Source organism: Choristoneura fumiferana, chromosome Z (assembly GCF_025370935.1).
Source record: "Choristoneura fumiferana chromosome Z, NRCan_CFum_1, whole genome shotgun sequence".
NCBI classification, from domain to species: Eukaryota; Metazoa; Arthropoda; class Insecta; order Lepidoptera; family Tortricidae; genus Choristoneura; species Choristoneura fumiferana.
This window is the reverse complement of record NC_133472.1, coordinates 37068181-37083098: the sequence shown is the minus strand read 5'-3', so window position 1 is coordinate 37083098 and position 14918 is coordinate 37068181. Positions and strand designations below refer to the sequence as shown.

The window sequence follows — 14918 nt, the reverse complement described above, 5'->3', positions numbered from 1 at the left end:
ACGAGACTCTAGCAACCCAGTATTTATAAGGATGCGGATTAAGCCATTCAAAGTACTTTAATTATACTAACCATAAAAAGTTAAGTCTTCCATATATTTTTGAGCCATATTACCCAAAGCTGTCTCAGCACACTAAGACTACAAAATCAGTTGACGTAGTATTAATAGTTTGATAGAGACTGATTGTTTTAAATATCCCTATCAATATGAGGACCCTAGCGATGAGGCGATGTATGTACCCCATTCACCTAACACCTTTGCTCTAAGTAAAATTAACATTAATTCGAATAAGCATTTTTTTGCATTAAAAATTAGGTCAGTTAATTTGCAAATATATTCTTCCATAATCCACCAAAATGTAGACAGTAAAATTTTATAAAAAAAAAATAATCTTTAATACGAGGGCTGCACTGAATGTTTCGGAAATCCAAAACTTAGAAACTTAATTTTGGCACATATTATACCTTTTTATTACCCGACTGCCCGAAGGAGGGTTATGTTTTTCGAGCGTATGTGTGTATGTATGTATATATGTAAGTATGTATGTATGTAAGTATGTATGTATGTATGTGGGTATGTATGTCCATTTCTTTAGTCCTCGCTGCAGCATATACGGCTGGACGAATTGTAACATATGAGGTATCATTGGATTCGTCATAACTGTCGGAGTGACATAGGGTATATAATATCCATATTGAAATATTATTATTTATTCTGCGAAAAAAAATATGGCCAAGGAATAAAAAAATAACTTGTATTGTAACAATATGGGTATCAAATGAAAGCTAATAATTAGCCCATTCTAAATATATACGGGTTATAATACTTTTAATCTACTATTTTCACAAAAATATGAAAAAAGTATAAACTAAAAAAACATGAAATTTAAAAAATCAAAAACCTGACTGCCTTAAAAACTAAAATGAAGAAAATAAGTCTAGTGGTCTAGAACTCTGTCACGACGCTCATTTAAGGTTCAACAGTCGGGACCCATTCAAATTGTAACCAGCTCAAAAAATCTTGGTAATGGGTCCTGACTTTTGAACCTTAAATGAGCGTCGTGACATAGTTCTAGACTTATTTTCTTCCTTATAGTTTTTAAGGCTGTCGGTTTTTTTTTGTAATCTCTAAAGTTTCAGTATCTAAACACACTGGCCACATAGAAAAAAAAAAGTAATTGTTCGGTTTCAATTGTTTTTTGAAGTCGTCGAGTCGCTGATGAAAATGGAATTGTCTCGTGAAAACTTAAGAGCTATGATTTATTACGACTTTAAAAGTGGATTAACACAAAAGCAATGTGGAGACCGGATGATTGCTGCTTTTAGTAATGAAGCACCTTCAAAGACTACAATATACAGGTGGTATTCAGATTTTAAACGCGACCGTGTATCACTCACGGACGACGTGCGTGAAGGTCGACCAAAATCGGCCGTCACTCAAGAAAATATCGATGCTGTGCGTCAAATTTTGCAGGAGGTAGGACTTGTGCAAGGCCCGCCCGGATTGCTACCACCATCTTGCTCGTTAATCCTGCCGTGAAGCAGCAGTGCTTGTGTTTCGGCGTGGAGACTAAGACAGCCGGTGAAATTACTGATGGCACTTGAGGTATGCCATCTTAGGCCTCTAGGTTGGCAACGCATCTACAATACCCCTGGTGTTGCAGATGTTTATGGGCGGTGATGATCTCTTACCATCAGGAGATCCACAGGAGATGATTAGATTGATTTAGAAACATCTTATTCTTAAGATTGGTTTTTGGAATCTTTTTGTATTTTTTATTTCAATTCCAATTTTTTTGTTACTTTTACGGTCATTCCGTAAAACCTATATCGAAAATACAAACTGAAATATAGATGCACAGAAAAACCAGAAAAATAAGACCAGGGCTGGGAATCGAACCCAGGTCCTCGGCATTCCGTGCCGTGTGCTATACCGAAAATAGAAACATCTTCTATTTTCTCCAGTCAGCCAGTACCAGTAAGGATCACATAAAAGCCTCCGCTTCTTCCACCAGTGGACACACCTTAAGGTTAAAGAATTAATAACTTGATCATATATTATGTATCCAATGTGATTGCCACGTTACTGTGCAATACTACGAAATCATAATTTATACAAAAATAAATGAACAAACCAAATCCATAATTCCATGCAGGTCCTATTAAAAAGATAACGTTTCCATCATTAATTATTTTAAGCATGACAAATGAAGAAAACGTGGTGAGAACTTTAAGAAATAATGCGTATTACAATTGATCATTTAATTTTACTATAGGTATAAGTACATCACGAAACTTACAGTAAGAACTGATTGCGAGTCAAGCTTGTTCAGAACGTAACTAGATCGGAACTTATTTGTCCCTCTTTAAACTAAATATCCGAACTGAAATATAAATAAATGTTCGACACAAATCTCGCTCTCAGTCGAATCAAACGTAGATTGAAATAAATAAAGTAGCGTAATAGTTACTCAATCAGTTGGAGGAGTGCCAGCGGTTTATAATGTTAATTGTGGGAATAACTAAGAAAAAATATACTGAAATACCAATAAAAAACCAGAATCCGCTGAATGTCGGCGACAGCCTAAAGATATAATAGAATACAAAATTATAAAATGGTAAGTATATATCCGGCCCCGAGATTAAAATTGGTTTAGGCAAGCTGCCAGTATATGAAATAATTTAATTCTTAGTAAAGTGATGTTGCGGCATATCTTTTATCAAATAATAAACGCCTTAACCAGATGGTTTAATATTTCGTCTAAAATAAGTTCACGCAACTCAATGCGTGTTCTGTGAAGTAATTTCACAAAATAGCTATATATGATGGGATAGCTCGGAAAACATATGTTAAATATAAAACCAAGCAATTAACGGATTTTGTTGAGTTTTATGGCGAATCAAAAGGCTATAAAAGCATTAGACTAAACTCTACAAACTTGACCGCAGTTCACACAAAACGATTGGTGAGTTGCCACATTCATTGTGATTTATTCGAAGGGGCAATTAGGATAGGGAGAATTTCTGAAAACGCGGATGTTTATTATTTTTTTGTGACACACAATTTGTCATTGTGTCAGTTGTAGTTTAATATAATAATGTAGTTTAATTCGATACATGATATATGTTTACCAATATTTTGGACCTTATACAAAAAACATACCTAGTATGTATTTAACACAATGCCGACTGGACGCCCTCTATACTATCCGATTACACGATACGAGTATTAAGCTCCGTTTCCACCAATAATGTGCGAGGAATGTTTTTTTCATTAACCAATAGAAATGCTTCATTTACACATCCTCGCACAGCTCATCTCTGGTGGAAACAGCTGAGCGGAGCGAGGCGAGGTAAATGAAGCGTTTCTATTGGTTAATGAAAAAGACATTCCTCTTAACACATCCTCACACATCTTTGGTGGAAACGGAGCTTTATAATCTTTGCGCGCGGATGTAGACGTAAAGTACAGATTTTCTTTGGAGATTTTTTTATGATATTCGCGTAACTCCAGCCGTAGAAAGTCAAAAAATAAACTGTACTTGGTTTGGATAGGTATTTAACTAATTGTAAACAAACTTAAGCTGCCAGATTTGGTATATTCAAAGGTATGTTGAATCATTTCAAAGACGACAAATAACTAGCACTTGTTATGAGCAGGTACTTTTTTTTTTCTTTGATTTAATGTAAAATTTTACTTAATGTAATCTAATATACTATTTAATCTATTCACATACACGTTGAGCACTGTATACACATGTTATTAGTGTTACATATAGTATAAGAAATCTAATGTAATTTCCTGTGTAAACACTGTTGGTATATCAATAAATAAATAAAAAATAATATAAAAATACAAACTACACTTAGTGTATTTCAATACACAAAATAATGTAAATGTTTAGATAGTTCAATGGGGGATTTCTGTTTAAGACACCGATTGACGTTGTTTTGTTTACATTTAGTTAAATACCTTTCCAAACCAAGCATAGTGAACGTGATGATTAATTATTAAGAATTCAAAATCATTCCAAGCAAGAAGCAATGATCGCTTAACAGTAGGAAAATTTTTAAAATTCACTGCTTTATTACGAGCATCGTACTACTATCGGTACGGAAGTAATCACATATGTCAGACCGATGTAAATTAAGCGCACGGTCCTTGGCAATGCTTCTTGAATTTAATTATAACCAGTTACGTATCTGTCAAAACCGCATGAAAGTTGGCAAGTGAGCGACACAGATCGCTAAGAGAGCGGCAAAATTAGCTTTTAACATTGAAAATATTTGATGTCACATATGTACCTATTACTTGGGTAATTCTGCCTCAGCCTCATTAAAGTATTAAAATTAAATGACGTAGTTTAAGATGAATTTACTTTCGTTATTTATATTGCATACTTTGCGGCATTTTTGATTCAGATGCTTGAATTAAAAAAAGCTGTGAAAGTTAAAAAAATCATACACAGGATAGAACATTCATACAAATTAAACAAAGTTGATATTTATCGTTTTGTCTACCTCATCCACATACTTTTTAAAAGTATGCGTTCCTATTTCCATGAAGTGTAACCTATAGAGCCCGAAACTTACATGTATATAGGTAAATACATAAGTCTATAGAGAACGTCCGGAAGGGTCGCAGGAAGTTATAGCGTGTGTATGTATGTCCCGGTTATGGTAAATGAACACGTACATATTATCACAACTCGAGAGGCGTACCACCAGACAGATATAGTGATAGGATTTTGTTTTTAGCATAAGTACTTTTATTTGTACGTTGAAAAACAGCCCTAAAACCAAAGAAAAATAATTATAAAACTGAAATGGCTACAGCAATATAATGACGATTTCGTTGAAATAGTGATCAATCAATTAGTAGATGCCACGTCTTGATAATTTTGGAATTAATTAAAATATCGAGGTACGTCTGTAAGTAAATAGGTCAGTAGGCCAACGCTGGATGCGGCAGGATTATACCATAATAAGTCAGGGAGCGTCCGCCAGGGAACAATTTCATGGCCCCCTATTGTTATTACATTGGGGACCCAACCGTTCAGCAGAGATGGGATGCTTGTCGTTTTTCTGCTATATCAAGATAAAGGGTATGGCTTTTCATTTGAATAAATCTTAACGCTGAATCATTAAGATTTAGGAGTTGAGGGGATTCATTTTGGGCAGAGTTCCCTTTAAGTGGTGCTTAAGGGAGATGAGATGTGCGTGCAGTGGATGCAGTGCAGGCGCGGCGACGCGCGGCCCGCGGGCGCGCGCCGGCCGCAGTCGCGCCGAGCGCTCGTCGCGTCGCCACGCGGCCGCTCGCCTCCCCACCCACACAAATCGATATTAACGTGCCATATGTACACATTTTATTACCACACCTAAACATTTTACGGCTGTTTAAAAAGTTTTATTGCGCGGTTGCTCGATACTCCATTCTGGTTCATCACATCCCCTTTCTTCGATGCTTTAACGCCTGCCTGACGGTTCCATGCTGCAACGTAAACACTACCAATACAAATAATTCGAACTATCAGCTGACTCGCGAAACAGCTGACTATTGTTATGAGTAGGTAACGTTAAATGATCTCAATAGTTTTTGATAGCTAGTAGGTATTTAATTTACTGCTTCACAGAAAAAGTGTTGATGTTTGATATTTAGAAATAAACCAGAGCCGGTGGATGGCGGTCGTGTTCAGTGTCCGAGCGTTTGATAGACTGCGTGAAATATGCCTCGATTATGTGTTTATTAACGTGAGTGAAGGCCGCGGTTTGCGTGGACGCGGACGCGGCGGAGTTGGCAGCGGCGCGGGCGCCGCGCGACTCCGCGTCATGGCTGGGCGCGCGCCGCGGGAGCATCTGTCTGCGCCGTCAGTACAGCCTTGCGCGCCCTGAGGATATGTCCCTGTTATGGACTACCAATGCATCGTCGTGTACACGGTCATCAACATCGCGCCGCCACGGCTCGCGCAGGCCGCAGAATTTTCCGACGGTTGTATCACATGGCTCAAAAATAAAATCAAAAGGTGAGTTAATTTTCTCAAAATTCTCTCATCTCTCGTCCTCGTTTTTTGAAAACAAGTGATATGAGGTTAATATAAGTTTCTATTTTACTCTGGTTGCTAATAAATATCGCAACATCTCTTAAGCAATATCTGCCTTGTTTTCTAAAAGAATATGGACAATAAAACGCTTAAAACTTTTGACAATGAACATTTATCTTATCTTATCTTATTACGATCTTTTTTAACAAAACATTGTGATTTGACATAATATTTTTTAAGCAAATGCTAGGTACACAATAATCAATAATTAAGAATCGATTTTTATTGTTCATTTTGATAAATATTAAAGTACAAAAAGAAAATAATTATAGTCGTCTTAAAATAACCCTTTCACTGTAGTCAAGGTTACTACGAGTAAATAATAAATGTATTTAATTGTAAGTAGGAATATAATTAATTATAGTGTATTACATAACTAAAATATAGCTAATTAGGTGTACTGAATTACCTTAAGTCAATTTAACATTATTTTTACTTTCTCTGCCACTGCAATTTGCATGACATAAAGAAAACATATATAAGTTAACTTATAAGAGCCCAACTGCAACTTTTTATGAATACGTGGATTTTTATGAAGTCTTAGCAAAATAACAAAAAAAAGCTGTACTTAAACAAAGTGTATGTGATTTCTTTTCAGAGCGGTAGCAGTGTATCTTCAGTCCTTGAAGCTAACTCCTAACAATGGCATCATACACGGGAACCTCGCTTGCTTGTATTACAAACAGGGTCTTATAGACCTCGCTATAGACACTTACAAGCGCGCTATAGAACTTCAGCCGAACTTTCCAGATGCCTACTGCAATCTTGCTAATGCTCTGAAGGAAAAAGGCCACGTATCCGAGGCAGAGGAGTGCTATAACGTGGCTTTACGTTTATGCCCGTCGCATGTTGACACTCTAAACAATCTCGGGAACGTTAAGAGGGAACAGGGAAAAATTGAAGAGGCAACTAAGTTGTACTTAAGAGCTTTAGATGAGTTCCCTAATTTTGCAGCCACTCACAGCAATTTGGCGTCGCTTTTGCAACAACAAGGTTCGTTAAAGTATCAACTATGAATCATTTTTACGAAGTCTTTCTCTTTGATATTTTTTGCGGTATGCCCACAAAAAATAGGATAAGTAAGGGTTAATTTAGCTAAAGAAGTGTTTATATCTTTGTTTTAGATTTAGATGGTTATAGTCTATCCCCCTTATTCATAAACGACAATCAAACCTATTTTAGTTAAAATGCCGCTAAAATTCGTTTGTCCTTATCTGTCACTTCGACATTTGTATTTGTTAGAAAGGGACAAAGCATTTGTTAGTTAACATAGGCTTGTTAAGTTTTATGAATAAGGGGGTATATGTATAAGTAGGTACAGATTTTAGATTGTTCTATAGTTTGTATATATTAAAATATTTGTTTTCTTTCAAATAAAGATGTCTATAAATCAAAGTTAAATAATTAAACGCAGCGAACTGAGTCTTTTTGTCTTTTGTCTAATATATGCTTATACATTTCCGTTCAAAATAATAACTAATTACTGCACAGTTGTGTACCTTGGGCCCGATCGCGAACATCAGTAGTGGTACCTATAAAAGTTCCTAAAACTGTGGCAGATTGCATAGCCGCCACTAATAAAATAATATACTTTTGTATGTAACAATAATAAATATGTACCTACTTAATAGGTAACTACTTGCATACCTAAATAGTAAGTTTTTTTTTCATTCGAGTTTTCGGGTGACACCTACAATGCTAGCAACGCCACTGTATCTGTATACCTACGTGAAAACAATAATTTCTGCTTACCATCTTTATTAAAACTTGTAAAAACATTACTCCATCTAAAGGCGTACCATCGTTAACGGGTATGACTAATGGATTTTTAAACTTACAGGAAAGCTAAATGAAGCATTAATGCATTATAAACAAGCTATAAATATTCAGCCCAAGTTTGCAGATGCTTACAGTAATATGGGTAATACTTTAAGAGAAATGCAGGATATAAACGGCGCACTCGCATGCTTCAAGAAAGCAATTGAGATTAATCCATCTTTTGCCGACGCTCACTGTAACTTAGCAAGCATTTATAAAGATCTGGGTATTATTGAGCAAGCAATTGAGTATTATCAAAACGCTTTAAAGCTTAAGCCTAACTTTCCAGATGCTTATTGTAATCTAGCACATTGTCTACAAATTATTTGCAATTGGGATGACTACAACGAGCGAATGCAAAACATAATATCAATTGTTGAAGACCAATTAAGCAATGAAAGGCTACTTTCAGTTCATCCGCACCATTCCATTTTATACCCTTTGTCCAATAAAACGAGGAAAGAGATTGCCACGCGGCACGCCAACCTGTACGTCGATAAAGTTAACATGTTGCAAAAGATAACTTTTCAATTTATCAAAAACTTAGATGGCCGGCTACGAATTGGTTACGTAAGTAGTGATTTTGGTAATCACCCTACTTCACATTTAATGCAATCTATACCAGGGTTACACGATTCATCAAAAGTAGATATTTTTTGTTATGCTTTAAATCCAGATGATGGAACCACATTCCGAAGTAAAATTAATAAAGAGTCAGAACATTTTGTTGATTTATCTTCAATACCTTGTAATATAACGGCGGCTAAGAAAATATACCAAGATGGTATCCATATTTTGGTAAACATGAACGGATATACAAAAGGGGCACGAAATGAGATATTTGCTTTGCGACCGGCGCCTATACAAGTCATGTGGCTAGGATATCCGGGTACGAGCGGGGCAGAGTACATGGATTATATAATCACCGATGAAATATCATCACCACTATTATCAGCAAGCGATTTTAGTGAGAAATTTGCCCTTATGCCCCAAACATATTTTGTTGGCGATCACAAACAAATGTTCCCTCATTTAAAGAAACAATTCAAAGTCCACAGTGATAAGGAAAGCTTTAATTTAAATGTTATGGTAATTAATGTTGCTGAAAATGTTATCGAAGATAATTTGAAAGTAAGAGAAGTAATAGAAATTGTGACATACAATAATTTAGAACCAATTGAAATTATAACGAGAGATGTAGACATTCCGAATGATGTGATCGACTCATTTAATACACCTAATCAAAAACAGGTATTGAATAATAATTTGTAACAATTTATTCTTTGGTTTGTACAAAATTAACGTAATTTAATGATTTTCTGTTTTCAGGCATTTGTTAATGATGTAGCTATTTATAACGGTGTGTCAATAAATAATAACAACAAGAAAGTTGCTTCTGGTGAAGCAGTATTTACTAATGTTATATTTACGTCAAGGATGCAGTATAGTCTTCCAAAAGATGTAATTGTATATTGTAATTTTAATCAGTTATACAAAATCGACCCTAAGGTTTTGAGGATGTGGGTGAAGATTTTAAAAAGAGTACCCAGAAGTGTTCTTTGGCTGTTAAGTTTTCCTGCTGCTGGTGAACCTAACATACAAAATTCAGCGGAAAAAATGGGTAGGATGACATTTGAATTCATTATTTTTTGTCTTTACTAGTATGCCCGATCGATATTTTTTTCTAACGGCGAGAGGAGATAAGAGTACAAGCGTCTTCATTGTTTATAATTTTACTAACTTTATTGTAGGTCTGGAGCCTGGACGCATTATATTTTCAAAAATTGCTTGTAAAGAGGAGCACGTGCGCCGAGGGCAATTGGCAGACGTATGTCTTGATACTCCACTATGCAACGGCCATACGACTGCTATGGATGTGTTATGGGCCGGCACCCCCGTCGTCACACTTCCAGGAGAGACGTTGGCATCAAGGCAAGTACATTAAATTGTTCTACGCATATTGCGATGTTAACATGTTACCTACCAAAGTACGGGATCTGATTGCAAGTTTACTTACGTCATTCAATAATACGTATAATTGCAAAACACCCTTAAACATCTCAAAGTTACGTAAAAACCAAGTCAGCTGTAGTTGTATTGGCCGGATAGATAAGTCTTGGTTGCGCCGTATTGCCAGAAGGTGGACAAGCCTACTAACGCTTGCCGGAAGCCCCTAATGCCACGCGGTTTTTTCATGTAATTTTAATTCATCATCAAAAATATTGCTCCGCTTGTCATAATAAAACTTTCGTAAATAATAAACAAATTCCACACACAAGTTCACACAAGTGGTTGGAGTCAATTAGCGGTGACGTGCATTATCCATATCAAACCCGTGGCCAGTCCACCTTCCTTCGCCATCTCGGCACGGGCCGCACCAAGTATAGTCATCCGGGGTCTTTTTTGGTCAAAACTACGTCATAGAATACCTAGCTGAACCACTTTTCACCTGGCCAGAAGTGATTGGCAGATATCCCTGGAGGTAGTCTTTCCCACCCCATTAAATATTTACGTCATGTATGCACAGAATAGCACAAACGTCACGTTAGCGTTAGACCAGTGATCAACTGCGTTGCCATTGCCATTCTTGTTTGAGTACTTAATGTAATAGTGGCACTTCACTTGGCGTATTCACCGAAATATTTGCGTGTGTGAAAGAGATGCACTATATTATTTGTAGCGTGGGCGATGGAGATGCCAATAGCGCAACTCAAATACACAACGCCATGTGAAGTGACGCCATGACTATCAACCCGATCAATGAAACAGAGACTGGGTTTTTTTACGCAACTTTGGGGTTCTTAAGGTGGTTAACTGTCCCCATGAGGCACTCGACGACGTTGTCAAAATTGCAATTAGATCTCATACTATTAAGTAATCCTGTTTTGTACTACTACATAGCGGGACTTTGACGGTTACTGTGTGATTAAACAGCAAAATAAAGGATATACATTTGCAGAGTCGCAGCTTCACAACTGACAGCGTTAAATTGTCCAGAACTTATTGCAAAAAGTCGAAACGAGTACGAAGATATCGCTGTAAAACTAGGATTAGACAACCAATAGTAAGTAGAGAAATCTAAGCTAGCTAGTAGCTGGGGGCCTACCATGATCTTTTCATAAACGATCCAAACGCAGAGCAGTTCAATTTAGGCACCTAAACTGAATCGTCGAAATTGGTACTACGACGTTTATTTCTCAGAGCTGAGTCTCAATGGTTTACAAGTGAATGAAAGACCGATATTGTCTTTGGTCCGAAACTGAAACGCTAAGTCGCGAAAGGGATGCCGCTATATGCAAACCAAATATTGTATATTAAAACCTCTTTATTTTGGAAAACCATAACTCTATGTCATTCCGTGTTCTTAGCAACCGTTGTGTTGATTACAAATAAAATGTTTACGCTGTCACAAATCCACGATTCTAATTTCTCACTAAAAAAATTGTTTTATCAAAGAGGAGTTATGAAAAGTTATAAAACTTGAATAAAAGTTTAAAAGTTCTTGAAATTTAAAAATATTTCAAGTAAAACACTTAAAATTCCAAAAAAATTTACAGAATGAGTAACTTATACTGGTAACTTATACTGAATCGCTAAATTTGACACTGAAGCGATTCAATTCCCACTCAAGTTAAGCGTCATGGTACGAAAACCGCTTGAAGTGAGTGAATGAAAATGTCTGTATCGCTGTCGCTGAACCGTGCTTGAACTGAATCGCAAAAGTAAAGCCGTGGTACGAAATAGCGATGCAGTTCAGTTTAGAGCCTAAACTGAATCGTAGGTATTAAGAGAGCGTGGTAGGCCCCCTGAATAGTTATTTCACAACACAGAAAGTCCTTGCAGAAACTAACGTTCAGTTTGACTTTGCCTAAAAAACCAAAGGTTGTCATTAAACTAAGAACTTGGTCTCAATAGCCTATTATTTGCAAATGAATTGTGCACCAAAGAAAACATGACTCATTTATTACTGTTATGTTACACTCACGTGAGGTTGTTCCGCGATAGTCCTCCAATGAAATTTAATATTTTATTTCAGCCGACGTTACGTTCGGGCAAAGGTCTTTGAAGCACGTCTGAACAGTACTTTATTTGACTGCGAGCACTACACTAGCGCCTTGGAGTCTCTTTATGAAAAGATGTGGAAGCAATACCAAGCCGGGGAAAATCCAATGCATATGAAAGCATTTACATGAATCATTTTGAATTTTTATCATGGTACCAAAGCAATCGGTGATATTTAACGTGTTTTATTTGCAACTGTTGTAGGCAGTAAATACCAATGTTCGTTTAAAGTTTAAGCGGTACCTACGCTTGAAAAAATAAAGATAGAATAATAATCTCCCGCTCTCTTTTCAAGAACTCTTAATCTAGGGTTTTATGTGCAGTATGTCAGGTAAACGTACTAGTGCTCGTCACTGTCCCAATTATGGTCTTCTTTAGGTGACATCAGGGTGATATCTATTGGGCATTAGCGTGTCGATAACTCGGACATTAACCTTGTAATTATACAATATGAACTGATTGGATGACGAATTGTATAAAGAGGCAATATGTTCTTATTGGTATTTAATGTTTGTATGTGGTGGGAAAAAAATATCAGTCACGTCATTTAGGTACTCGTACCTCTGAACATTGAAAAAATGCAATTCAATGACGTAAAAACAACGTTTAGAAAGTTATAGTGCAATTGATAATCAGAGAATGACAGCTAATGATTTAATTTAATAGTTTTCGGCTTAATTTTAACGAACTTCAAAAAGAACAGCTCTATTTAAATTTCATCAAGTTTTTAGTTAAAAAAAACCTTTAACATTTCAATTCATTTAAAATGTTTTCGTAATTGTCAATTAGGTATTTGGCGATTATCGTCGATAACTTATCGAATGAGGCACATTCAAAAGATTTTTAGGGCTTAGTAAACAATTATGTTATAAAATTTTAAATATTGTGATGTTTTTATCATTTGCGTTTATATACGTATATATTTTTTTTAAATTCAGCTCAAGGATACGCCAAAATTGTTAAGCGTGACTTGAGAGATATTTATAACTTACTTCTAATTAAATATTTAAAGAAAACTGTAGATATCCGTCCAGTCACAATCTGTTTAAATAATTATAATATTGTATAGTAAGTAATTTCTTCTCCATCATTATTGAAATAATTCGTCAATATTACTTCTTTAATTATGTCGTCTTCTGTACACTCGTGTTTTTATTAAAATAAATAATGAACATTTCTTCAAATCTCGTTAATTTGCTTTTTTTCCCCGGCTGTTTTAACGAGTAAGGGCCGCTTTCACGGTTAAGGGCAAAAAAAGAATAGGTAAAAAACCTAAGAAGATGACCTGTTGTATGTGTAGTAGTACCTAACTTAAGCCGACGTTCTATATTCGAAAAACGAATTAAGTCTCATATCAATTCTGTGCACTGCACTATTACATACAACAGGCCATCTTCTTTTTTTTTTTACCTAAAACAAATCGTAAACCCTTCATGGATGAGAGTTTCATACATTCTAATATTACTTGACCCTTAGTCAAGTACTTAGTATACAACTCGAAGTTAAAATTTGTACTTATAAGATATAATCTGGCCATGCATGATCTGGTGTTACTTTGGCAATGAATGCTAATTTTCAAGCATCACTTTTTTAATTAATTAGTGGTTGTGAAACTTCATAGTAAAAATATAATCATAATAAAATGTTAGGGCGCCTGTGAGTATGTACTGGTATTTTACTGTGCGTTAATTATTTTGAACAGCGTTTTTTGATAATCTTCACTCGTTTCCAACTTCAATGCCACATGAAGGTATATTAATATTTTTGCAAGCTGTTTTAAGCTCATCAGAATATCATCTTTCCAAAAAAAATATATGATGTAACTGTTTTCTACTTGGGGGAGTCGGGCAAACTTTCTAATCCAAGCACCAAAAGCAGTTTTTTTTATACGCGAGGCATTTTTCTGTCAAAAAGGCAAATTCATTTACCTAAGTTAGAACACTTCCAAAATACCTCTCAATCTGAAGTCAATTCGAAAAATGCTAGCAATTGTGTGAAGACAATGTAATAAAGCTATAAAGTAGATTGTCCAATTTAAGAAATATTTAAATTTTTATATAGAAACCAAGCAAAGACCAGTAGTTTAATAACTTCTAATTGAAAATACAAACTGAAATATGCACAGAAAAACCAGAAAAATAAAACTAGCACTGAGAATCGAACCCAGGTCCTCGGCATTCCGTGCCACGTGCTAAACCGCTACACCACTGCTGGACAACGGTACAGACACGAATTTCCCCTATGTACCACATATCTCAGCTTGTTTGTTTCTTATTTAGCCACTTAAGCAGTGACGCTAGCGACATCTATACCGTAGCCCTCATCGAGAAACTTTCGGCACTCCATTAGAACTAACCGCTCACCCGGACAAGAGATATCGTTATTAAGCAATCAAATTAAGATTGTTTTTTTTTTAATCTTTATGGCTTATATTATTTAATACAAGATTGAGAGAGACATTACGATACGAACTGCGATTTTCGAATTTCATAGTAGCCCCCCAGGCCTTGCGCTGTGGTCAGCTCACAATGTAGGTACCTTACCTACCTAGCATAGCAGCTTGTTATTGTCCCCTTTACTGCTTTGTTTGCGAATGGAGAAAGCGTGCGTATTTTCTCAACCTGTAACCATGGGAAAGTATATTAATAATAATAGAAGAAATGTATGTAAATAAAATCGGTCAAGTGCGAGTGCGAGCGACTCGCGCCTGAAGGGTTCCGCACCTCCGTACAATGGTTTAAAAACAAATAGTTCAGTAATATTTTTTTGTAAAAAATCTAATACAAGCTTTTTGTTGGCTTTTTTCCCTTGGTTACAAGTAGGTAGTCGTCAAGACGAATCAAATGAGGCCAAAATCGATGCGGTCGTGTCGTTTTTTTACAGAGTTCCTATGGCCAACGTCTAACTTCATCATCAGATCAGCTCTACGTCATAATAA

The 14918-nt window shown here is 35.9% G+C and overlaps 1 protein-coding gene across 2 annotated transcripts; it reads left to right on the top strand.

Annotated features, from left to right (window-relative positions):
• Window positions 1–5265: 5265 nt before the first annotated feature.
• Window positions 5266–13164, top strand: LOC141436076 (UDP-N-acetylglucosamine--peptide N-acetylglucosaminyltransferase 110 kDa subunit-like). 2 transcript variants are annotated; one of them, XM_074098924.1, is made up of 7 exons: window positions 5267–6022; window positions 6699–7093; window positions 7941–9169; window positions 9248–9539; window positions 9670–9850; window positions 10878–10982; window positions 11955–13164. In XM_074098924.1, the coding sequence occupies exons 1-7, from the start codon at window positions 5907–5909 to the stop codon at window positions 12109–12111; spliced, it is 2475 nt and encodes an 824-aa protein (XP_073955025.1). In that variant the 5' UTR covers window positions 5267–5906; the 3' UTR covers window positions 12112–13164. The 2 variants fall into 2 exon arrangements, with proteins under 2 accessions (XP_073955032.1, XP_073955025.1); XM_074098931.1 differs by lacking the exon at window positions 11955–13164 and having other exon boundaries at window positions 5266–6022; window positions 9248–9379; window positions 10878–10981.
• Window positions 13165–14918: the final 1754 nt, after the last annotated feature.